Source organism: Thalassophryne amazonica, chromosome 15, assembly GCF_902500255.1.
Source record: "Thalassophryne amazonica chromosome 15, fThaAma1.1, whole genome shotgun sequence".
Taxonomy (NCBI): Eukaryota; Metazoa; Chordata; class Actinopteri; order Batrachoidiformes; family Batrachoididae; genus Thalassophryne; species Thalassophryne amazonica.
Window position 1 is genome coordinate 69,251,217 of NC_047117.1, and position 27,036 is coordinate 69,278,252.

Sequence of the window (27,036 nt, forward strand, 5' to 3'; positions counted from 1 at the left end):
GAGTCCTGGAAGTGTCATCGCAAAATGTTTTGCATGTGGAATGTGTGCTCATTTTATTAGTGCCGTGCGCATGTTTGATGATGTTGTAAAATGTGCACTCAATATTGTCTTGACACATAAATATTGGCTTTACACTGTGTGAGCTTTGGCCCTTTTTCAGATGATTTTTCATTTGTGCGAGAATTTTTTGGACCGAGTTTCACGTTAATCGCGCGTCCTGCATCGTGTAGTGTACATGGAGTAACAAGCTGCGTTTAACATGCTATTGTAGAGGTTCAGTGGTGGGCACTACTGACGCTCAGCTAGGCAGCTGTTCCATAAGGTGCACACACCCCTAATTGTCTTAAACTAAGAAGTTAGCAAAAATTCACACACTGTACACTTGTCACGGAAGGGAAAATTGTTTAGAGACAAAACCTTTTTCGTACTAGGCTGTAAACATGTTTATTTCTCCTCTAAAGTTGGACATTTGAACATGGACTTGAATAGGAACCTGCTCACTTTTGGAGCCAGCCTCATGTGGCCAGTCAAGGAACTGCAACTTTTTCTTCTTCTGGATAGGCGTCATCTGAGCCCATTAGAAGATTCCCACTTGTATGGCCTTTACATTTCCTTATGTATTGTATCTAAGGGGGTTTTATGATGCAGACTGAGCAATCAACTTCAGACATTTAGAATGAGTAAAAATCTATCCTTTGTAGCTCAAACAAAGTACATCTCCACACACTGTAATGGTGTTGGGCCATGATGTTTCCTCACCTCAGCTCTGGACCTATAACTGAGTGGCGGCGGAGCATGGCCCTGACCTTGGCCATGGTCAGATTTGTGGTTGGTTCTCCGTTGATGGCCAAGATAGTGTCCCCTGCCCCGAGCCTGCCATCGTGGCTGATGCAACCTCCCTGGGCCACACTGCGCACCAGCACACCTGAGCCATCCTTGATAGCACTCACAGACATGCCTGCCAACACGCACACATACACGCACACACACAGGTAAGAGACGGGTTGGCTAAGACTGCTTTGTAGGGGTGCCAAACAGGCAGACAGTTCCCCAAACAAACCAAATACACACCTGACAGCAGAATAATCAGCATAATCAAGACAGACACTAGGCAGATTAGCACACAAACATGGCTATACAGGCATAACATTTACACAAACGCACACAGAGAACACATCACTTCAGGGGACACTGCTTTGATTTACAAGGATCACCTCAACCTTCACCAAAACTATAACTTCATTAAATGCTTGTGCTTATTCTCACACATAGGCATCGCTGAACGAACACATTACCCACCGCGGTAAACATCCATGTCTAATGTGGTGATTACCGGGTAAGCCAGTTCTGGATGAAAACCATCTCTACAGTGTCCTTACAGTGCTACATAAAATAAGTTTTAAAAGATATCACTTTCACAAACAATTTTTGCTTACCAATGATCTTGTCCTTTAAACTTGTGACCCCAAATAAACAAGGTTCTTTGGATTGGGCAATGTGACACCTGCTGTTGGGGATGTGTGGCAGCTGTTATTAAGCTCATATGCCATTTTCAGTTTAAATACTTACAGTAACCTTGACCTGTTAACTTCAAATGCCAAAATTTTCAGAGTTCTTGGGGCGGGGCATCATAACATGTACGAGGGTAGGCTGAAAAGTTCTAAGGCTCACCAAGAAGGAGAAATGCCATTTCAATAAAACTTGGCATACATTAAGTTCAACTCTTCTGATGACTAACTGTGTTATTTTCTTCCAGGTTGTGAGGTAGTTTGTGGTTCATAGCCAAGTTTGAAAGTTCATGGTAGAGGGAAATGGCAAAAATGGACAAAATCTGGCATTGCGGTGTGATTAAGTACCTGCATAAGAAGGGGTTAAAGCCCAAGGACATTCATGCGGATATGGTTGCTACATTAGGGGATGAAGCTCCCTCCATATCTACAGTGCACAAGTGGGCAACTGAATTTAAGAGGGGCAGAGGGAGCCTTGAAGATGACCCAAGGTCTGGGTGGCCTGCCACAGCCACAACCCAGAAAAACATTGACCTTGTTCATGAAATGGTGATGGATGACAGACGATCGACGATTAATCAGCTAGCAGATGCTGTGGGAATATCCTGTGAGAGAACTGAACACATTCTGCATGAAGAACTTGGAATGTCAAAGGTGTCAGCTCGGTGGGTGCCACGTCTTCTGATGCCTGATCAGAAATGCACCAGGCTAGTCATGTCGAAGGCAAACTTGACGCAATTTGAAGAGGATCCAGCCAATTACATTGAACGTTTTCTTACCCAGGATGAGTGTTGGGTTCACCACTTTGAACCAGAGACAAAAAAACAATCAATGTAGTGGAAACACCCAAGGTCATCACCTCCAAAGAAGGCCAAGGTTGTTTTGTCTGCGGGGAAGGTCATGGTTTCAGTTTTCTGGGACACCAAGGGCACTGTGTTCATGGACTATCTTGAAAAGGGACAAACCCCAAATGGACAGTACTATTCTAACCTACTGAGAGAGTTTACGTGAGGCTATCAAAAATAAGTGACCAGGAAAGCTGACGAAAGGAGTCCATCAAGACAAGACAATGCCCCAGCTCACAAGTCAACAGTGGCCATGGCCACTATCCACGAGTGTGGATTCGAACTGGTAGATCACCCACCATACTCCCCTGACTTGGCACCCTCAGACTTTCATCTGTTCCCAAACCTGAAAAAAAACTTGGCTGGGAAGCACTATCGGAGCAATGATGAGGTGATGGCTGCCGTTGAGGACTATTTTGACTCTCAAGATGAAAGCTTCTATGCCAAGGGAATCAAAGCACTCAAGCACCGCTGGAAGAAGTGTGTGGAGTTACAGGGAGACTATGTAGAAAAATAACCCTGAATTTGTTCAATTCGACAACTGCATCATAGTCAGCCTTAGAACTTTTCAGCCTACCCTCGTATATGTCGTGGACATGAACGAGCGAAGCTCTTCAGCATCTCACCATGTCATTTAGGTCCATCAGACTTTTTGGAGTAAATGCTTCTGGGGAGAATTAGTATGGCTAAAAACATTTACCTTAGCACTTCTTGTTTGAGTCTCAACATGCCACATAATTCCTGCGAGATCCCATGAGAGCTCATCTTGTGGGATCCAGGAAGTGTTCAACATTTGACATTTCCTGTTCACTGTGGACTCAAAATTTGGCACTTCCTGTTTCAGTCTCAACTTGCCACATAATTCCCGCAAGATCCCATGAGATCTCGTCTCGTGGGATCCAAGGAAATGCTCAAAATTTGACATTTTCTGTTTCGGACTCCCTGTACTATGAGCGAGCTTTGCGACGCTTCACTCCTAATATACCCAAGGTACAATGATTCATAAGAGTTACACTAGCACATACAGCAGACATAACACTCTCAGAAGCAATGCTTGGGTTCCTGTGATCTTGATCTTTGACCCTCACAGTTTATTGGGTCAAGAAAATGCTCAGTGTCTTTTTTCCTTTTACCTTCTGATCTTTAAACCAATACACTTCAAAGCTAAACTACTGGTTTTCCAACAAATCACAATTGAATTTGAGCAACATTTGCTGATAGGTCCAAGGTCCACTGGCTGATTTTCACCAAACTTGATATGTGGATGATGGTCATCTCCAGAATTTCCATTAAAGGGTTTGTTCTGACAATGGTCACATTGCAGGTGCCCCTCAACTCTGATGCCCTGTGTGTAAACATATGTGGTGGGTTCTCAAATTCCCTAGGTAAGATCAAATTTACCAAAGGTTAATCATTGGGTCAAGGCCACTGGGGTCAATAATAAAAAATTAAGTTTTTCGCTTAGGTTGTTGCAGTAAATGGGGCACACATGTTGGGGGGGGGGGGTCTGGAATTGCCAAGTAGGCCAGATTTCCCAAAGGCCAGTCACAGGGGCCAGTGAAAGGCAACTCCAAAATTGCCCAAATAGGATTCATGTTGGTAAAGGTTAAAGAATTTGAATTTCAGCTTGATTTCAAAAGTCAAATGATTTTAAATGTCAAAGTCAGCCAGAGGTGAATCATTTCGGTGAAAGTGAAGGTTAGTGGGGACAAATATCAGATTGCCATCGTCCTTACTGTCTTGCCCGCAGGTGTGATTATTATCTTGTAATGAAAACAAGTGATGGGCAGATGGTGAAGTTTACATCTGAACCCAACCTGAACAATTGTGTTTTTGTCCCGGTGAAAGATGTCCGTGTGTGTCCCTGCAAGTGATGTAATGTCCCCACAAGATGCATAATAAGACACACACACACACACACACACACACGCACACACACATGGACAGCATAGTGCACAGGAGACACATGCCAGTCGCATAAACACCTGACTGGAGTATTACCAAAGTGGATGTTAGGGCGATTACACAAACACTTCATTAATGCAAACTGGCAGAAGCACGTAAATCAGCCATGCGCACACACATGCACACACACTGTGCACAAGGTGCAGCAAATCAGATAATCTTGTCTGTGGCACAAAAACAAGACCACACATACACATATTCAATCTGATATCCACAGAGACAAACAAGACGTTGCACATCCACAACACTATGGTCGTACAGAATTTGAAGTTGGTCAAAGAAATGACTTTGAGCTGATTTTTGATCAGATAGTTTATTGCCTTTTTTTGGAGAGGTGTTACATTCAAATTACAATACAATCATAGTGCCTGGAATAAAATAACACTGAAGACACAAATGGACAAAATACATACAAGACACACATTTCAAAGACAAAATGGGAATAATAATAACATGTTCTGACAGCATAACAGTCCACCATCATACTGTCATTGCTACTGCAAAATATGAATGTATTACTGTGAAACACTGCTTGTTTTGATTTTGACAAAATTAAAGCTACAGTGTGCAGAATTTACTGACTTCTAGTGGTGACGTTACACTGTATGAAGCCATCACAGCTCATGTTTTTGTTTCTCATCATATTTTTGCTTCTTTGGTGATGTTGATTCATGATCTCTTGCCTTCCTTTGTGAGAAGCTAAATTTTAAATCTGCCATTTAACAAAAAGGTTTTCAAACTTGTTAGCCTGCATTAGCAACCAGAAAACACTGCATGGGGAGCAACTGTTGATGAAAACACATCACTTCATTGTTGCAGGTAAATTATGCTCTAATAAACAGATTATTCTGAATGTTATATTCCATTCATACTAAATACCAGAGGTGGGAGAAAGTCACCATCAAGTCACTCAAGTCATGAATCAGCAAGTCTCAAGTCATAATGACCACCGTGTTTGACAGCTGAGTTGAGACTTGACTTGCAAATTGATGACTTGAGAATGACTTGACAGTGACTCCCATCTCTGCTCAATACCCCTAAATGCTACACACTGCAGCAACACAGACTTCTAAATCAACAATTTAAAATGTTTTTTTTTTTTTTTTTTGTATAGACGAGAAAGGCCAAAAAGAAAAAAAAAAAATACCAGTTTCAGTTCACCAAGTCTTTGATAAACCAACCACATACTTTATTCGATCCCGGGTTGTAGTTATTAAATTTGTATCATGCAATGGCTGGAATTGTATATGGCACCTAATATAATGAACAGAAGAACTACTGTATGCACACATAAATGCTACAGTACTTTGTTATTGTTCACTAAAAATCCCCTTATAGACATAAAACTTTGCCCGTGGATCCAGCAGTAACTTTAAAAACTTTCAAATCTACAAATTAAAACTTTTGTAAATCTCAATAAATCTGTACCACATCCAGGTTTGTGTTCTTGGAAAACCGTTGTTCTATAAAATACCTGTATAGAAATCACACTGCAAATTTTTCTGCATTAAAGCAACTCTATTAGATTTACAGCGCATCCGGAAAGTATTCACAGCACTTCATCCCCCCCCCACCCCCCCACACACATTTTGTTATGTTACAGCCTCATTCCAAAATGGAATTAATTAATTTTTTCCCTCAAAATTCTACTCACAACACCCCATAATGACAACATGCAAAAGTAAAATAAAATTGCTAATTCATTAAAAATAAAAAACTAAGAAATCACATGTCCATAAGTATTCACACCCTTTGCTCAATACTTTGTTGATGCAACTGTGGCAGCAATTTCTTGAATATGATTCCACAAGCTCAGTGCACCTATCTTTGGGCAGATTTGTCCATTCCTCTTTGCAGCACTTCTCAAGCTCCATCAGGTTGGATGGGGAGTGTCGGTGCACGGCCATTTTCAGATCTCTCCAGAGATGTTCAGTCAGATTCAGGCCTGGGCTCTGGCTGGGCCACTCAAAGACATTCACAGAGTTGTCCTGAAGTCACTCCTTTGATATCTTGGTTCTGTTCTTAAGGCCATTGTCCTGCTGAAAAATGAACCATTGCCTCAGTCTGAGGTCAAGAGTGCTCTGGAGCAGGTTTTCATCCAGGATGTCTCTGTATTTTGCTGCATTCATCTTTCTCTCAATCCTGACTAGTCAGTTCCTGCCACTGAAAAACATCCCCACAGCATGATGCTGCCACCACCATGCTTCACTGTAGGGATGGTGCCTGGTTTCCTCCAAACATGATGCCTGACATTCACACCAAAGAGTTCAATCTTTGTCTCATCAGACCAGAGAATTTTGTTTCTCGTGATCTGAGAGTCCTTCAGGTGCCTTTTGACAAACTCTAGATGGGCTGCCATGTACCTTTTACTAAGGAGTGGCTTCTGTGTGGTCACTCAACCATACAGGACTGATTGGTGTATTGCTGCAGAGATGACTGTTCTGGAAGGTTCTCATCTATCGGGTCACCTTCCCAACTAAGGCCCTTCTAACACGATCACTCAGTTTAGATGGGCAGCCAGCTCTAGGAAGACTCCTGGTGGATCTGAACTTCTTCCATTTATGGATGATGGAGGCCACTGTGCTCATTGGGACCTTCAAAGCAGCAGAAATGTTTCTGTACTCTTCCCAGATATGTGCCTTGAGGAAATCCTGTCTCTGAGGTCCACAGACACTTCCTTTGACCTCATGCTTGGTTTGTTTTCTAACATGCACTGTCAACTGTGGGACCTTATATGTAGACAGGAGTGTGTCTTTCCAAATCATGTCCTATCAACTGAATTTACTCCAGGTGGACTACAATTAAGCCGTAGAAACATCTCAAGGATGATCAGTGGAAACAGGATACACCTGAGCTCAATTTTGATGTTCATGGCAAAGACTGTGAATACTTCAACCCAATCTCATGCCATTTTGTGATGGCATCACAGAAGGTATATTAATCTATGGTTCATGCTACTGTCATGAAAACGGCCACATTTTTGTGATGGGACTACAAATTTATTTTGTGACAGGAACACGAAATGCGGGGTGACACGGGGTTAGGGTTAGGAGAAGGGAGAAGTTAGATTATGGTTAGTGTTAGGGGAAGGGTTAGAAATGGTAAAATAAAAAAATGTAATTAAAAAAGGAGCATAAAAAACATGAGACTGGACAGGAATACTTACATACATGTGTTTTCTCAGTTTTTTTATTTTTAATAAATTTTCAAAAATCGCAAAAAAAATCACATTGTCATTATGGGGTATTGTGTGTAGAATTTTGAGGAAAAAAATAAATTTCATCCATTTTGGAATAAGGCTGTAACAGAACAAAATAGGTAATATGGTGTCAGTACTTTCCGGATGCACTGTATGTATGTATGTATGTGTATATACATATATAATCCATCACTTTGAATAGCAAACTTTGGACATTTCAAATCAGAGAAATTTGAAACGGGCAACCAACATGTGCACAGGTGTCCTTTAAACAGTGCAATTCACTTCACCACTCCTCTCCAGTGCAGTCGTCATCACCGCCTAACGCCCATAGCGCCCTGCTGGCAACGTACACACACCAAAATACCATCACCACGAGAAAGGCCGAGAACATACCAAGGCTACGGTTGCCCCGGACAACAGTGATTGTCCTCTCGAAGCGTGTGGGAGGTGGCAGAGGCGGAGCTTCCTGCATGTCGATATCCTCCATGATACGAAAGCGCTGATGCAGCTGATGTGCCTGAGAGACGACATGAAGTAACATGAAGCATCAGTTTCAATCTTGAAACTGCACAGCAGCTGAAAAGTACTAACATTTGAATGTTACCTTTTTAAAAAAATAAAATTATGGCCTTTGTTATCATGCAGTTGAAAGGGAAAGCACTCCAAACTTTTGACTGGTACTACATGTTTTGCCCAAAACACACCCATGAATCATTAAGTGAATAAATATAACCCTTTAATGCGTTTTGCCTTATTTTGTGCTCAGATTTCATACCGTGTAAACTGAATCTAGATACACCCAGAGTGCACCTGTACTATGCACTTTAGACCGCACGCTACAAAACATCAAGGTGTATGTTTAAAAGCAGGATCACTGACTTCTTGGACCATTACCATATTTTATGTTGTCAGAACCTTTCAAGAGGGTCTACAGTGCCCTCTAGTGGATACTTTTCTTTGCATCCATGCCAAAGTCTGGGCCCCGTCACACTTTGTACAAATGACCGCGAATGAAGCCGAATCAGCCCAAATGTGAAAACAGCCCGAATTCGAGCCACAGTCGTACGGACCGACATTCACACGGCCATGTACACATACCGTATGAACACCCGGAATGTGTGTCAAAGCCGCTTCAAATGATTTACGCACATTCGGAGTGCAGCAGATCCTGAATCCAAGTTGACTACCCAGAGTGCAGGTTCAAAGTGGACGCCCTCACTCTCTCTCCCGTACCAACCAGACAATCAGCTGTCTGGCGCGGACGTGTGTACAGGAAAATGATCAGCTATTTATGAGAGTACACATGCAGCCAAGTGCACATATGTTCCAGTATCACTCACGTGCGGCAGTTTGGCCTCTCACACACACACACACACACACACACACACACACACACACACACACACACACACACACACACACACACACACACACACACACACACACACACACACACACACACACACAAACACAGCGTGGTGTGTGGATGAACCAGCCTCACGCATGCAAAGTGCTTCAATCAGCTGTTATCCCTACAGGACTGAAAGGCACAGGTGTGACACCAGAGGCCATGAGATCACCGGATGCCAGTAAAAAGTGCCAGACACTTCCAATGTCACATGGATGTGGCCATGGTGTCATCTACATCGCTATATTATGTTACTGATGCATACGTAATGATTATTGACATGTATCTGTCAAAAAGGGGGAATAAATAAAAGTACAAAGATGACTGAGTATTTGTGGATCCATCTGGAGCCATTCTATTTATTCTATTCATACTGTGATGGCTTGGTAATACAGTTGCGACATCAGTCCTTCATATGTGTTACTGTGAAATTATCACTGGGTTGGATATGATGTGTATTACAGCTGTGACAGCCCACACAGCCATGTGTGGTGTAGTGCGGCTCTGAGATGCACTGACTCGCCGCGCAGCTCACCTGACCAGGCTGTCACAGATACATGGTCATGCCCTCTTATGAGTGACATAGTGTATGTGAATTATGATGACCATCATAGCTGTAACACCACGTGCAGCTGCACCACAACAAGTCAAAGGTGCAACTTACGCCCATGATGAGCATGATATTACAAATCCATTGTCAGTCCACCTCATCTGTATTCTTATATTTTCATAGCCGTTAGACCCCATCCACACGGTTGCACTGGGCATCAGCACGTCTCCATGAAGCGTTGATATCACACATCCATTGTCAGTCCACCTCATATGTCAGAGGATTTATCTGTATTATTATGTTTTCATGGCTGTTTGACTCCATTCACACGACTGCACTGCACATCACCCACTGACTATTTTGGTCCCACCTTGCTGCAAAATGCCTGTCTTGATTTAAATTTAATAGCAAGCATCACTTTGCCTCTGTCGCTTGTAGCTAATGTGACCGTAGGATAAGACACAATGAGCTTGTTAAACATCAGAGATGATTTTGTGACAGTACTGGATTAAAAAACACCAACAATGAACTGGAAATATTTTGAGGGAATTATCCATTCGCCACTGTGACTATTAGAATTATAGTTCTAGTGAGAGTAATGGCGAGAGAATGGAGTTTATGGCAAGAGGACAAAACCAAGCAGTCACATTCAATCACTCAGTCACTTAAAAATATTGTTTTTTTTGTTGATATTCTAAGAATATTGCTTCACTTTTATGCAATCTGTAATAGAAACCCAGCTACTGATACTGTTTGAAATGCATGGATAGATTTAGGGCGATAAGTGGAACACAAATGAGCCCACACTAATCTCCTGACCCTTCAGTTGATGGATCACCCGCTGTAATGTCTGACAAAACAGATCAAATGGCGGAACACGTGATTGCAGTTGCATGTAGTCACCTCCCTGTGGGGACAAAATCTTTGTCTCCAGCTTCGTATGGTTTTGAAAAAGTATAAATGTTTTTATAGCGACTGCATTGCCAATCGTATAGGGAAAACAAGTGGGCTTTGGTGTTACCAAACCCACATCCTTTTGGCTGTAATGTCAGACTCCCAACCACGGCTCCAACCCGGTTTATTAAACTTAAACATCTTTCACAGAGAGAAGAAAGTCTGAAAGGGAAAAAGTTTGGGAACCATTGATGTAAAACAGGCAGAACTTACAACTTCTTTGCTCCCGCGGGGCATTTGACAAAGAAAAAGGGCAAAGAAGACATCTTCTTTGAACCGTCACAGAAAGTACAGGTAGCGCTTAAGTTCTGACGGTACCTTTGCAAAAAGCTTCACTTTGATGAAAACACCGACACGCGTTGCTCTGAGCCTGAGTTTGCACACGGTGTCCTTGCACTTGAGTAAGAGCTCAAATCACGCATGCACGAGGCAGCTTTCATACACGAGTAGCTGTTGGTAATTATGCAAAAGCGAGGACAAAGTGATTTAACTACGGGAGTCAGGTGAGGCCTCAAGTCACAATGGAGGAACACAAGTTCGACACAGAGCACTTTCTCTTCACCTGATACACACCGATATAGCATCTGGACACCTGCTGTCATGGTAACCTCACTGAATGTGACCAAAATGGCAACCTCTCAGACTCTCAGGTTTGGATGGAAATGAGCACCCTGTGCAACAGACTGCAAGATTCCTGCCTCTGCTGCTCAAGCATCAACACAAATATCAATTTAAAAGGTAACTTCAAATTAACATCTGCTTGTTAAAATCATTTGGAAGTAAAATCCTCAACTTGAAACAATGTCTGTGTCTTTGTCAAGCTCATGGCTTCAACCCTACTGAAAAAACCTAGATGCGAGCATATCCAAGACACTGTCCAACAAAACAAAGTAAACCTTGTGTTTGTGTTTCCGCAGTACAACACCAGCACTTTACATATTGGACACCGATTCACATAAATAATTCCTTTGTAATTCGGCGATACTGTAATATCTGATTCTGTCATGATGATTCACGTCATTTAATGATGCACAGGTTAGCATTAACCCCGACCTTAACCATAACCCAAACATAGATGAATGTTATCTGATGGGTTACCTAACACATCACATCATGACGCAAAAGGGCACTGACAATCATAAATATGTGTTGAGTTGAAAGTGAGAATGTGTAGGATCAATGCTATCCAAAATGGAACCAATATATCATCAGCTAACACTAGGCATGTGGAGATTAATTGATACGAATCAGTATCTAGATACAAACGTGCGCGATGTGAGTGTATTGATTCATTCAGTGTGCATCTATTCAATTGACAGGTGAAATCGTGATTGCGTCGCTCGCTGCGTGCATGCATCATTTTTTTTCCGAGGCACATTGAACGCACCATTCTTGCTTTGCATTTTGTTTTGAACATGGACGGAAGCCTGAAAGCACATTTCTACCACAACAAACATGGAGGTCTGCAAGCGGTTGGAGATTTTTGATGCACGTAAAACATTTAAATCAGGTGTTTGGAGATACTTTGGTTGTTTTAAAAAAGATGGGAAACTTTACAAGATGCAGGTCATTTGTAAAGAATGTCATGCTGCTAAACCGTACGGCCGCTACTGCTCCACTCAGATATTCCTCAGACTGTAAACCTCCAGAAAAACTCTGGTGAGAAAAGTATCTCAAAATACTTTTGCCAAGGTGGTACTCTGTCAATGAGAGTGATGTTGTCTTAATGTTTACTGTTTAAGTTCTGACAGTGTGATGAAGCAGATTCCACATATGAGGGAATTGATTCCTGTTCCATAATGTTGAATCTGCTAAATTTGATGCTTATAAGGAGTAAAACAAATCCTCTGCCTCTAGCAGAATCAGAAGAAGAAGAATACCATAGTACTATACTGAATTGCAGCATCTTATTTTCTATTTAAATTTTTGGTATAATTTAAATCATAATTCATAATAATTCATTTATTGTGTAAAAAATGTATACATGACAGTAAATAATGACATATCATAAGAATAAAAACAAACTGGCATGGTGCCATTGGTGGCGTTTTTTGCATTATAAAAGCTGTTATATCTATTTTTAAATGCATTCACACTTGGCGAGAGTACCACATTGCTAGGTAGACTATTCCAAATTTCTACAACTCTGACACTGAAAAAGTTTTTTCTCATATTCAGCCTTGTTCTTTTCACCTCCAAACTCATTTTGTGACCCCTGAAGCCAGTATACCTTCGTAACTCAAAAAAGTCTTGATAATCTATATTCTCATAACCACTTAATATTTTATATAATTCGATTAGATCTCCCCGGACACATCTCTCCTCTAAGGTGGTCAAACCAAGCTCTACTAGTCTGTCTTCATAAGAAGATCACATAATTTAGGAACTAGCTTTGTCGCCCGCCTCTGGACTTTCTCTAAAACCATTTTATCTTTTTGAAGGTATGGCGACCAGGCCTGTACACAATATTCTAGGTGAGGGTGGACCAAACTTTTGTAAAGGATGAGAAAAGACTCCTTGTCTATAAAGGAAAAGGTTCTACTAATCATACCCAACACCCTATTTTCCTTAGCAGCCGATGCTGTAATATGTCTGGAAAAAGAGAGGTTATTTGATACTATTACTCCAAGGTCTTCTTCTAATTTCTTTGCATCATGTTGAATTGCATCATATCGCACTGTGAAGAACTGAATTGGCATCAAATACGTCAAATCGCACTGAATCAGAAACAGGAGTGACTCGTATCGTCATGTATCACTATACATATTGTATCGCTGGTAGTGTATGGAGATACGTATGGAATTGTTGTCAGTGATGAGATTCACATGTCTAACTAACACTCAACGCTTCCTATTTAATCACCATTGGCTCCAAACTGTTTTGAATAAACTGTTAGTCGCTTGTGTTTGAGCTTTGAAGGTCACCTCAGGTCAGGTTTCCAGTAGAAAGGTGATTATATGGCTTTATATTCATGCTTCATAATAAGCAAAGGGGTATCTTTAACCAATTCCTTGAAATAGACCTTGTATTCTACATTCATGTGTATCGGGCATCAAAATTCAATGTTAGCATGTCTCCTTGACTTTCAACCAATTTATCTCACAATCAAATGGGTTTGTCCCTGAGCTGACCTTCAAACATTACATTTGATCCATATTGGATCAAAACTCTTGGAGCTATATTGTTCAAACACAGACATGTTGGAAATATGTTTCTTTGTCTAGTTTTGTCCATGAATCAAGTAGTTCTGTGCAGAATCAACCATAAATATAATCATAACCTATAACACCTACTATGTATTTGCAGGCCATGACATTGACCCTATGTGTCTTTTTGCAAGGAATGTTTTCACACTTTTTGCTTTATGGCAAGATGCATTATCATCTTGAAAAATGATTTCATCATCCCCAAACATCCTTTCAATTGATGGGATAAGAAAAGTGTCCAAAATATCAACGTAAACCTGTGCACTTATTGATGATGTAATGACAGCCATTTCCCCAGTGCCTTTACCTGACATGCAGCCCCATATCATCAATGACTGTGGAAATTTACATGTTCTCTTCAGGCAGGCATCTTTATAAATCTCATTGGAACGGCACCAAACAAAAGTTCCAGCATCATCACCTTGCCCAATGCAGATTCGAGATTCATCACTGAATATGACTTTCATCCAGTCATCCACAGTCCACGATTGCTTTTCCTTAGCCCACTGTAACCTTGTTTTTTTTTTCTGTTTAGGTGTTAATGATGGCTTTCGTTTAGCTTTTCTGTATGTAAATCCCATTTCCTTTAGGCGGTTCCTTACAGTTCGGTCACAGACGTTGACTCCAGTTTCCTCCCATTCGTTCCTCATTTGTTTTGTTGTGCATTTTCAATTTTTGAGACATATTGCTTTAAGTTTTCTGTCTTGACACTTTGATGTCTTCCTTGGTCTACCAGTATGTTTGCCTTTAACAACCTTCCCATGCTGTTTGTATTTGGTCCAGAGTTTAGACACAGCTGACTGTGAACAACCAACATATTTTGCAACATTGCGTGATGATTTACCCTCTTTTAAGAGTTTGATAATCCTCTCCTTTGTTTCAACTGACATCTCTCGTGTTGAAGCCATGATTCATGTCAGTCCACTTGGTGCAATAGCTCTCCAAGGTGTGATCACTCCTTTTTAGATGCAGACTAACGAGCAGATCTGATTTGATGCAGGTGTTAGTTTTGGGAATGAAAATTTACAGGGTGATTCCATAATTTATTCCTCAGAATTGAGTAAGTCCATATTTTTTTCCCTCTGCTTGGTCTAAAAAAGTAACCGTTACTGACTGCCACAATTTTTTTTCTTAATTTCTTATAGTGTTTCTTAAAGCCAGAAAGTTGCCATTTGAAATGACTTTAGTTTTGTGTCATGTCTGTGATCTGCTTTTTTTCTATAAAATTAAACAACTGAATGAACATCCTCTGAGGCCAGTGATTCCATAATTATTGCCAGGGGTTGTAGTACTGGCTTGCAACAGCCTTGATGAAAATCCAGGGGGGTATTTTGGATGGACAGACGCACAGGACCAAAAACAATATTCATGCAGGCACTACCACTGCACAATAGAATAGAATAGAATAGAATAATTTTTTATTGTCCACCGATGTGGTAAATTGTCTTTGGCTCACCAACACAAAAAAAGACAACACTAAAATACAAACACAGTCATAAAAACACACGAATAAAACAAAGATAAGATACATAAAATACATAGAAGTAAATGAAGTAGTAGAATAAGACCTAGTAAAATGAATAAAACGTGAAATAAGATCTAATAAAATTAAATAAAACAGAAGTAAAGCAGTTCATGTTTTATTTGTGGAGTGGTCACTTTTTTAGTTCATTATGGTGACGGCATTTGGTATAAAAGATTTTTTAAAAGAACCTTTGGACAGTGGAGCTCTGTAGCGCCTCCCAGACTTCAAGAGCTCAAACTGACAGGACAGAGGATGAGAAATATGTTTCTTTGTCTAGTTTTGTCCATGAATGAAGTAGTTCTGTGCAGAATCAACAATAAATATCATCATAACCTATAACACCCACTGGAAATGGCTTGCATCAGCCTTGATGAAGATCCAGGGGGGTATATATATATATATATATATATATATATATATATATATATATATATATATATATATACAACGTTAACTTACAGAAAGTGATGTTCGTGTGTTGTGTAGCTCACCGCTGCAGTGCAACACGGCTGGACAACACTGTTGTCCTCAAAGTTGCAAGTATTGGTGCCGCTGTTAGCCTCCGCTGCTTCCGCTAGCAGGCTGATCTGAGACTGACTGGTGTTGTCATCGTAGGACGCCCTCGTGCTCCTCTCAGAGATGGGCGTTAAACCACCGCACAGCTCCAGCTGAGAATACACAATTCCAAAGATGAAACTGCTGTAAAAATCAGGTGAGAACAAAGTTGCCGCGTTCTATTGTACGTGCACAAGTGAGGGAATTTAGCTGGAAGCAGACAGGCGAAAGAAGGTGACATTAAACTAGACACCGCAGACTTCTCTCTCTCTACCTATAGTGCAGTCGAGTATTGTGTTCATCTCCCAGCTCCATTAAAAATTCAGATGGTCTGTAACTGGACTCTCTGCTCTTTGTTACTAAGCCACAGTCCACAATGAAAAGAAGCCCAATAAACTCAAGAAAACACTGATACTAAAAGTGTGTCTGGAAACATTCATTTTGAAGATATGTAAAGGGGTCATATTTTGGAGAGTAGTTTTTTAGTTGCCTGTTGCTGGTCAACATCCTGAAATAAACACAAAGACCATTACTTATGTAGACCAACTTGCATTTTGAGGGAGTGTAAGCTGTGACATTTTTCTCAAGATGGACCAGTTGTCCAACTGGAAGACAATATGAAGATTGTTGTTTTGAAGATATGCACAGTAACGTTGCCAGATTGGGCATTTTTCAGTTTTATTTTGCTGGTGGCAGACAATTTTTGAAAAGTCTTTTGGACTGGAAATCATCAGCTGTATCTGGCAGCATTGCAACAGAGCTGCAGATTCAGTCACATTATCTCTCACTAGCAATGACACCACAACGCAGGTCAGCTTAACGCTTAGCATAAGTGACGTTTAAAAACAAAACAAAACAAAAAACAAGGGGCAAAGGAAACATGCCGACACCTCCAGCCTCAGAATTCAGATTTAATTCTTTGAAGGGGATCAACCTCTGAAGTGGAGGTGGCTTGACTTGAAAAGACAGATGTTGCTAAAAAAAAAAGAAAAAAAAAAGTCAGAAACCTCACTCATCTTCCACCGCTTACACCAGTTAAGGGTCACAGGGGCGCTGAAGCCCAACCCAGCAGTCACGGGGTCTGAGGTGGTGTGCACCCTGGACAGGACGCCAGTCTGTCGCAGGGCCACATGTAGACAAATAAACACATTCACATGCGCACGCACACCTACGGACAATTTAAAGTTTCCAATTCACCTAAGCTGGGTGTCTTTGGATGTGAGAAGAAGCCAAGAGCACCTGGAGGAAACCCACGCAAGCACGGGGAGAACATACAAACTCCACACAGAAAGGCCACAGGTGGGAATTGAACCCATGAACATCTTGCTATGAGGCAACAGGGCTAACCACTAAGCCACTGTGCTGCCCAAGTCAGAAACCTGTTTCCTTTAATTAAAAACAGCTCAACATTTAACTGTTAATTTAGAAATACGAAGAAAATGAAAATCTTTGAGCTCCGCTGGCCAAGAAAAGCCAAACCAGCTAAGGTGCCTGCACACACAAACTTCACTTTGATCTTAGTAATATTTGTGATTATTATTTTTTCTATTGCTTTTACTTTAATGCAGTGGCGGCGCCAGGAAATTTTTGTTGGGGGGGGCTGAGGGGGGACTGGGGTAAACGTTGGAGGGGCTTCACAAAATGTCGTTGAAATGAACAATATATAGTAAATTGCCTTATAAATACCAAGGTATATGTTATAGTCATCCGTGCTCCTCTAAAATGTGGTATCAATGCACACACACATCACTTAGAATGATTGCAAGTTCAGTAAACTTGCACATAGGTATAAATAAAGATAACTGAAGTTTTAAGAGTGGTCATAATAAATATTTAGGAAACCTAAATTTTTGGAGTATGGAGTTAAATTTGTCTCATTAATACGTGCAAATGCACAGAGGGTGATTTACAAATATCCTTAGATTTGTACATGTGTTTTGTGATCCACAAACACAAATTTCTGATTTCTAACGTGTGTGGGTTTTTACAAATAAATGTTTATTTGCAAAACTGGAAATTCTGTTTGTGAAGGGTGATTCAGCATTGGTGGATCACTGAACACACACATTCATCACTTTGCTCAGTTATGCAATATTGAGCCATTCTCAGTGCAAAAATGCAGTTGAGATCCACAAATATGTCAGTCACTATTCACGTTATTGCCAGAATTATTGGGGGGGCTGAGGGGGCTTGGCTCATTATTGGGTGGGCTTAAGCCCCCGCTTGGCACTGCCACTGCTTTAATGCTTTAAGTTTTAATGAAATAAGACCTGTTGTCCTTAAACATTGTGTGTGTTAATGTCATTAGTAAAATAAGTCATTACTAGTACTAAAACTTTTACAAACACATTGAAGAATATCATCAAATTATTTTGGTCAAAGTCACAAAAAAACACTAAGAAATAATTTTTTTGTCCATATCGCACACCCCTACTGCCTGATTGGTTGCCATTCAGGAGACCCAAGGTGGTTCTGTGGTGCGGTGAACATGACACACATTCCCAGCCAAAGAAATCTTAACTTAATACAGAACGTTGACTATAAATTCTAGTGTGATCACACTGGGCCGCTTTTATTCTGCACGGCGAAACTCCAATTTTTACCTTGTAAATGATTTGGAAAGATACGGACTGAAACGTCCGTTCTGTTTGACTGATATAAGTAAGAACGCTCAGTGAGAGAATGCTTCCTCCCCAACATGCTGGAAGCCCGTCCAGGCCTCTTGACGTTTGTTATCAGTGCAAATCCTCTGTGGAATTTTGTCTACATGATGAAACACACCCACACAGTCTGTGGGACACAAAGATACCCGGCGATCAATAGTATATGAGCACACTGAAAGCCTTTGATGCCTTAAAGGAGAAACAGTTTAGACTTTACTAAACCTGTGGGTGCATATGAGCATGTTCCAGCTAGGACCATCTTTCACAACCAAGTTCTCTTTTTTCTTCTTCTTCTTTTTAGATTACTTCTTCATGAACATTAAAATCAATTCATATGCAAGAAAAATAAAAGGCTACAGGAGTTTCTTAACTTACTGGTAATGGTTTGGCAACACCGATGTATACAGGACCATAGCCAGTGGACTTTAGGACATGGACTGCATAGTCCAGGCTGGAACCTTCCAGGTCGGTTTCATTAACAAACATGAGTCGATCACCGGGAAGCAAACGGCCATCTCGATCCGCGACACCTCCAGGCACCAGGGACCGAATTACCAGAACTGTTTTAGTGGCATCTTCTGGATCCTACATTTAAAAGGTAAGGATAGAAAGGATCCAGAAAAAAAATAAGCAAACAAGCAAATAAATAAACAGCCTTTTATGGCACATCCAGTTCTGGTCAGAATTAGTGGCACCCCTGAATTTTAAGTGGACAATTTATAATATGTTGACAAATTGCCCATTTTGAATAATTACAGTAGCTGGTAAAAGGTCCAGAGTTACTGAACAGCAGCAACAATCAATTAAGAAATTAAAATCTACACAAACGCTCAGATCATCAGACTGGACTGGACAATCCACACCAACCACCTGTACAGGAAGAGACAGAGCAGACGGTACTTTCTGAGGAGGTTGCGGTTGTTTAACATCCACAGGTAACTCCTGTGGATGTTCTCTGTAGTAGTCAGTGTCCTCTTTTACACCGTGGTGTGCTGGGGAGCAGGACATCCAAGGACACATCCAGGCTGGACACACTGGCATGAAGCTGGACTCTCTGGTGACTGTGGCAGAGAAGAGAACACTGAACAAACTGCTGGACATTATGGACGATGCCAGTCACCTTCTGCACACCGTCATCAGCAACCAGAGGAGCCTATTCAGCCACAGACTGCTCCTTCACAAGTACAGGACCAACAGTCCCTCAGACCATCAGACTGTACAACTCCTCACTCAGGGGGAGGAGTAACAGGAAGACAGAGGATGGGAACGAGAGGAACAGTAATAGCCAGTAAACTTGTAGTGAGCGGTATGTCTGGTATTTATATTATGTACTTGTATTTATATTTGCAAACTGTGTTTCTTTTTTACTTTCACTTTTGATACCCTGTGTGCTGCTATACAATGCTGCTGGAACCTCAATTTCCCTGAGGGTGTCTTTCCAAGGGATTAATAAAGTTCTAAATAAAGTTCTCTTTTTCCATATATCAGGCTTCCTTTGTTTCCCCAACATGAAACTGTGTTATTGGTGATGCAACAGACCAAAGCTGCACCATACACAGTGGGTCCAGTCAGATCCACAGCAGAGTTGTCACAGGTGTCTTGATGGCTTCCCTCACAAGTTGTCTTCTTGCAGGTTCACTCAGCTTTTGAGAACCTGCAACTCCAGACAGGTTTACCATACAGTACAATATGGTTTGAATTTATGTCAGTGAAATCCAAGACATATTCAGACTTGGATATATTAGTCTGCAAAACAGTACAATATGTCTGTATTCTTTCCCCACAAAGGAAGGATTTTATTATTGCTGTTGTTGTTGTTTAGTATCTTTGAATATTTTATTAAATATTGTCATTATTGAACCAATTCCTTTGCATTTATTTTTGAACATATTATATATTCTGGAGTTAAAATTCAAGGGTGTCATTAATTTTGAGCAGGTCTGTAAACTGTATTTTTTCAGATGATGATGATGATAATAATAATAATAATAATAATAATAATAATAATAATAATAATAATAATAATACATTTTCTTTGTGGGTGTCTTTCTGGACACTCAAGGTCACTCTACATGTCATGAAAAGCAACAACAAAACAAGCATCAAGACAAAGATGAAAAGATCCCTATTTCAGTTCATTCTTTTTACTTAGGCATGTTTTTTTTCCTCATCATTCATTTTCTTACTGTTCACCCTGACTAACTCAACACCAACACCAGTATTCTTAGAGTGCAGCCGACTCCGCTCTGTTCTATTTGTAGGACGGCTCAGGCGTATGAATCTGACCTGGTAGTCCAAGATACTGAAGCCGAGTCCTGATTCTCCTTTTTCCAGCTCGATCACTTGAGCCTCTCTTTCCCACATGGCCAAAGGAGGTGACATGGGGGGCACGCCACGCTTGGTGATGTCATCCGCCGTAGGGCATGGAATGACACATCCCTGGTCCAGCTGGGACAAAAGAAATGGGACATGTGAAGGGCATGTCATTGGCACTCTTGGCCATTTTAAGAATGATTTGAAATAAACAAGAGTTGAAATTCTAACAGTTTTGCATAAAGCGTCACCTTGTCATTGAACTCAGCCAGCAGCTCTTTCAGAGTGAGACAGACATCGTCGCCGTCTTCCTCATCGCTGTCGAGGAGGGTTGGTGGTAGGATTCGAGAGCACACCAGGCATACGCACATCGGCAGCTCCTTCAGAATGTTGACCACCTCTTTATGCGTCTCTCCAACAAGAGGGATCCCATTCACCTGCCAGAAAAGACACGTACTGTACATTTCTAAAAGATATATTCCAATGCAGATATACTGTACTTATAACCATGAAGATCATATTGTGCATAATAGCCATTATTGTATGTATGTATGTGTTACTATTATTGTTATTATATTCACGCATATACATTAAGCATTTTCAGGGACTTGAATGAGAGACCTGCTTGTCCTATTGCCATCCTGACGTGTTCTATATCAGCGGGTTTGGCAATGAGGATTTCCCCTCTATATGTATATTTTTTTTAAATAATACACCCCATACTTATGGTATTTAGTATATGAAGCTACTGGGTTTGAGGCAAAATGACTTTTATTAAATATTACAAATAGCAAGACTATAATAATAACAACAATGACAATAATAATGAATAATAATAATATTAAATAATAACTTTAGAATCGGCTTATTATTATTATTATTGTTATTATTATTATTATTATTATGTGAAGAGTTCAGATGCAAAACCCAGTATCTCCAAATCCATAAATTTTTAGTTGAGGCCAACATGTACTTGGCTGTCAAGGGGACCATCAGTGTGCAAAATATGAAAGAATTTGAACAAACTTGTTTTCATTTTTTTTTTTTTTTTTTTTTGTTAAAAGTCTGTGCATTTCTGCATATGGTTTCCTTTAAATCTCCATTTTCAACTGCATTTTTCTCCATTAAAAAAAAAAAATACTTACTGGGTTTTGCATGTGAACTCTTCATGTGTAAAACATGTCTTTAAAATGGCTACAACAGTGGAACTTTAAGGGATTTGGGGGGAGCTTTCCCACCCCTCGCCGCTGTGGATCCGTCCCTGCACCAGAGCCCTGCACAGTGTTTGTGCAGCTGTAGAGAAAACGTTCACTGTCTGTTCTTATCAACTCTGTGCAATCAAACAGCGAGACAGATGATCTTAAACAGACATATTGTTTATTTAAAGCAAAACAGAGTGTTTGTGTATTTTTAAAAATGCACGGCGCAGTGTGTTGATCCGCTCGAGTGGAAAGAAGCACACTTTTTTTTAAAAAAGTGAATCAACTGACTAATAAAAAAAATACCTTTATCAAACAGATTCTTATTGGATTTGATCAGAACTTTCATCTATTCATCAACACGGTGGACAGCAGATCTATTAATACAGCTTTCGCATAAAAGCTGCACTTCAGAGCCACACACAAGGCTGTTTTTCACAGGCTCCATTCACAACGGATCAGCCGGGACATGAAAAAAATAAATAATTTGACCAATCTAGAAAGAAAAATTGGACTTGTCCAATTCAGGGAAGATTACAGGTGATCTGTGTTGTTCAATCACATTTTTTACTTGTCCTCGACAGTTGCACAACCATTAATGTCGAGAGTTATATATTTTTAAGGATGTATCACCTCAGTATCTGTGGAATATTTTTGGGTGAAAACTTCACATTCTGTTTTATGACACAAAGCAACTCGCAGCACTTTTCATTGTCTTTGGAAAAGCCCAGTCATGCACACTGTAAAATGCAGGGCAGCCAGAGATAAATATAGAGAGATAGATATACAGACAGAGAAATAGAGATAGAGCAATAGAGATATACAGAGATATAGATTGAGGCTACATCTGAATATGTGTACTATATAGTAGGCAAAAAGCAGTACATAAAATCCGTAGGGTATCCAAATACTCCGGAGCCATTTATCAGTAACACCACCTGGATGATCTACAAATGGACTACACTATCCAATGGTTTGATGCATCTGGAGCCTGGTAACAGAAAATCCTCCCAGGAAAATTCAAAGAAGACAGTGGAAATATATGGTATCCGTGTTTGGGTATCATTTTCATTTATTAAACCTTGGCATTGTACAAATATACTGTACATCAGGAGCCATTAAACAAATTTAATGTTTCAAAATGGAAATTTTTGCACAATATGTGGGTATATACACATATGCCATCTGCAAAAACATGTGTCAAAGGACGGGACAAATACCACCACTCTAGTATGTTCGGATTATGTCTTTACGACTCACCTCTCACTTCTAGTATGTACTGTACAGTACATACAAATGCCCAAACCCAGTACTCATCCTTAATGTTACTAATACAATGGGATTAGACAGAAGCTGCAGGGACACTAAACAAAAATATAAATGCAGCACTTTTGTTTTTGCTCCCATTTTTCATGAGCTGAACTCAAAGGTCTAAAACATTTTCTATATGCACAAAAGACCTATTTCTCTCAAATATTGTTCACAAATCTGTCTAAATCTGGGTTAGTGAGCACTTCTCCTTTGCTGAGATAATCCATCCCACCACACAGGTGTGGCATATCAAGATGCTGATTAGACACCATGATTATTGCAAAGGTGTGCCTTAGGCTGGCCACAATAAAAGGTCACTCTAAAACAGTGGTCTCCAAACTATTCCAGAAAGGGCCGAGAGGGTGCAGGTTTTCTTTGCAGCCACTGACTCCAGCAGGTGATTTCACTGATGAACTCTTCCCACCTGCTCCAAATGATGTTAATCAGTGAAATCACCTGCTGAAGTCAGTAGCTGCAAAGAAAACCTGCACCCTCTCAGCCCTTTCTGGAATAGTTTGGCGACCACAGCTCTAAAATGTTCAGTTTTATCACACAGCACAATGCCACAGATGTTGCAGGTTTTGAGGAAGTGTGCAAATGGCATGTTGACTGCAGGAATGTTTACCAGAGCTGTTGGCCTTGAATTGAAAGTTAATTTCTCTACCATAAGCTGTCTCCAAAAGCGTTTCAGAGAATTTGGCAGTACAACCACCCCGCCTCACAATCGCAGACCACGTGTAACCACACCAGACCAGGACCTCCACATCTTGCATGTTCACCTCTAAGATCATCTGAGACCAGCCACCCGTAGAGCTGCTGCAACAATCGATTTGCAGAACCAAAGAATTTCTGCACAAACTGTCAGAAACCGTGTCAGGGAAGCTCACCTGCATGCTCAACATCCTCATTGGGGGATCGACCTGACTGCACTTTGTGGTTGTAACCGACTTGAGTGAGCAAATACTCACATTTGATGGAGTCTGGCTGCTGATCAACTCTATGCGAAGGAGATGTGTTGCACTGCGTGAGGCAAATGGTGGTCACACCCGATACTGGCTGGTTTTCACCCCCCCCCGACCCGCCCAATAAAGCAAAACTGCACATTTCAGAGTGGCATTTTACTGTGGCCAGCCTAAGGCACACCTGTGCACTAATTATGCTGTCTGACCAGCATCTTGATATGCCAAACCTGTGAGGTGGGATGAATTATCTCAGCAAAAGGAGAAGTGTTCACTAACACAGATTTAGACCGATTTATGAACAAGGGATCTAGAAATAGGTCATTTGTGTAGATAGAAAATGTTTTAGATTTTTGAGTTCAGCTCAAGAAAAATGGGAACAAAAACAAAAGTGTTGCATTTATATTTTTGTTCATCTAGATAGATAGAGTCCATTCTGTTTGCTAATACGATATGATAATATATTGAGAAGTGTTGCCGCATTGAAAAAAACAACGGCATCTTATGAGGGAAAAACATTCAAAATTGATGAATTCTGATGCATCTATAAGGCAAGTTTGTTTTGCTTATGTAATATTTTGTATACCTGTCTGATTGCTGGATATTATCATCACATGCATGATGGAAATTTGGAGCAGATTTGGTTGAAAATACATCTATCTTCAGCTGAATGCGTTTGTCAGTTTCTCTCATTTCCAAAGCCTAGATGTGGTGGCACTGTGGCGACAGCTGCTTGCGCTGAAAGCTGCTTATTATCTGCCCTTTAAAAAAGGCACATATAAGCTATTTATCAGGGTGTAAGATTGCAAGCGCTTGAAACCGGCACTCCTGTGGACTCTCTCTTTTTCAAGATACATGGATCTCTGTTCTCGAGAGCCAATTAGCGGCCACAGGACATGCGATCCCAAAAACAATAAATAGAGCTACAAGCAAGAATGCCTCAGCAAACCAAGGATAACTGAGAGGGAGATGAAGAGAGATGGAAAAACAGCGTCTCTGCACTGTTCTCATTCAAAGGCGATGAAAGGCCTTGGCGCACACTTTGACAGGAATGATGCAAGCTGCTTGGCATTCGTTACCGCACTTCACGCTCGCACTCCTGCAGATTGTCCAGGAGTTCATCAGGCTGCTCGTCAGGCCAAGTGATTTGTGCGATTGCCTGAACTTGGCCAGCAAATGAGCAGGAGGGCTTCGAGTACAGTCGCACAAACTCACACCCACCAGCTCCTGACTGTTCGGTGCCTGGAGAGCAAACAGTGGCGCGCTGTAGCTGGAAATAACTGGCTGAAAAGCATTAAAATATACTGGGAGGCTGAGATAAAAATAAAATGCTGTATGGATGGTAAACCTCTCTGGAACTGTGCCGGAGGAACGAGGACTGTTTTTCAGTCTGATCTGACTAAACAAAGTAGGATTTTTTTTTTCTTTACCACTGCTTGTTTGTTGGTTTACCACTGGAATACAAAGTATTACATTTTAGGGTGGATCTACAAAAGGTTTGAGCCAGAAATTGTATCTCATGAAAAAAAAAATCAAAACAAACACAACAACAAACAACTATGAGACAAGAATTCTTATCTCTTGGTCCTTTGGTCTTGGATGGACTGAGTGTTAGGAAGAGCTATGAAAACCAGCTGAGTAGGTTCCTTTGTTGGTTCGCTTGATGTTGCCAACGGTGAGGTGATCTTTGGAGAATCACTGGATACTTTGATTGCACCACTTGAGAGGTTGAGTGAAGAATTGGAGTGTCTGGGTTTGCAATTGTCTTTGAGCAAGATTAAAGTCCTTCTGACACAGGCTTTTGACTCCTGTACAAACTGAAATTGACCTTTGTCACCATTTTTGGTGTTTTTACCCCATAACACCATAACATTCAATTATAGACAGTCCAAACTATACATTTTTGGACTCTCCATGATCACACAAATCATCTGGTATCCCTCTCTATTATTTGAGCATTTCCAAATGTGTAATCTGTGTAATCCTTCACTGAGCTAACTGGCTACAGCTACCACTCTGGGGAGGCTATCATACTTTATTCAAGTCTCTATAGAAAGGTGACCACATTGCCATAATATAGGTGTTGCCATTCTGTGTGGTAGTGACCAATCTATCTGGCCCACAGACTAAGTATTACAATACAAAGACAATAAAAGCCCTTTTTCTTCCAAACAATTCAAGCAATCTGGAGGAATAACAACATGCAGAGGACAATGTGCAAGCTGAAGCTGATCATCTTTGATCTTCAATCCCTCAGACAGCATTGTTTCAAAGAGGCATCATTCATCAATAGCTGATATAACCACATGGACAAGGGACTGCTTCATGAAACCTTTTCCAGGCACTACAAGACAGCATTACATTCACAAATGTTGTAAATGTCTGTGCAAAAAGCAAGCCTTATGTTGACTTTGTCTAGGTTTCTCTGGGCTCAAAGGCATCTGGGTTGAACTATTACACGTATACATGTATTGAGTGCAGATTATGCAATATTCATATCTTTGTGTGACCAGAGGACCTTTCTGGCCAGGACGGCGGTGGGATCAAACCCCAGACTGCTCAAACTAAAGACCAGAACTCTACCAGGTCAGCCAAAGGGGAATTCCCCGTTAGCCAAGCTAGTGGGAACAACTTTTCAATCTGGATTTCACCTTGCTACATATCTCCCCACCATTTCTGACTTCGTCCCGAAGTCACAGGTGCATTTAAGCATGTTCTGTGACAACCCACATCCTGCCAACAATGCCAAATGTGACCGGAGGACCTTTGCGGCCGGGATGGCAGTGGGATCGAACCCTGGACTGCTCAAAATAAAGACCAGAACTCTACCACGTCAGCCAATGGGGAATTCCCCTTTGGCTGACCTGGTAGAG

The 27,036-nt window shown here is 40.9% G+C and overlaps 1 protein-coding gene across 1 annotated transcript in view; it reads right to left on the reverse strand.

Annotated features, from left to right (window-relative positions):
* si:dkey-92j12.5 (multiple PDZ domain protein) overlaps window positions 1-27,036 on the reverse strand; it is a 103,892-nt gene that overhangs the window by 58,474 nt on the left and 18,382 nt on the right. The window contains exons 15-20 of the mRNA XM_034188677.1: window positions 20,946-21,131; window positions 20,668-20,829; window positions 18,757-18,966; window positions 15,655-15,831; window positions 7,914-8,037; window positions 760-958 (exon numbers count right to left, since the gene is read on the reverse strand). Of these exons, the coding sequence (XP_034044568.1) occupies window positions 760-958; window positions 7,914-8,037; window positions 15,655-15,831; window positions 18,757-18,966; window positions 20,668-20,829; window positions 20,946-21,131 (1,058 nt within the window). The remainder of the gene's footprint in view (window positions 1-759; window positions 959-7,913; window positions 8,038-15,654; window positions 15,832-18,756; window positions 18,967-20,667; window positions 20,830-20,945; window positions 21,132-27,036) is intronic.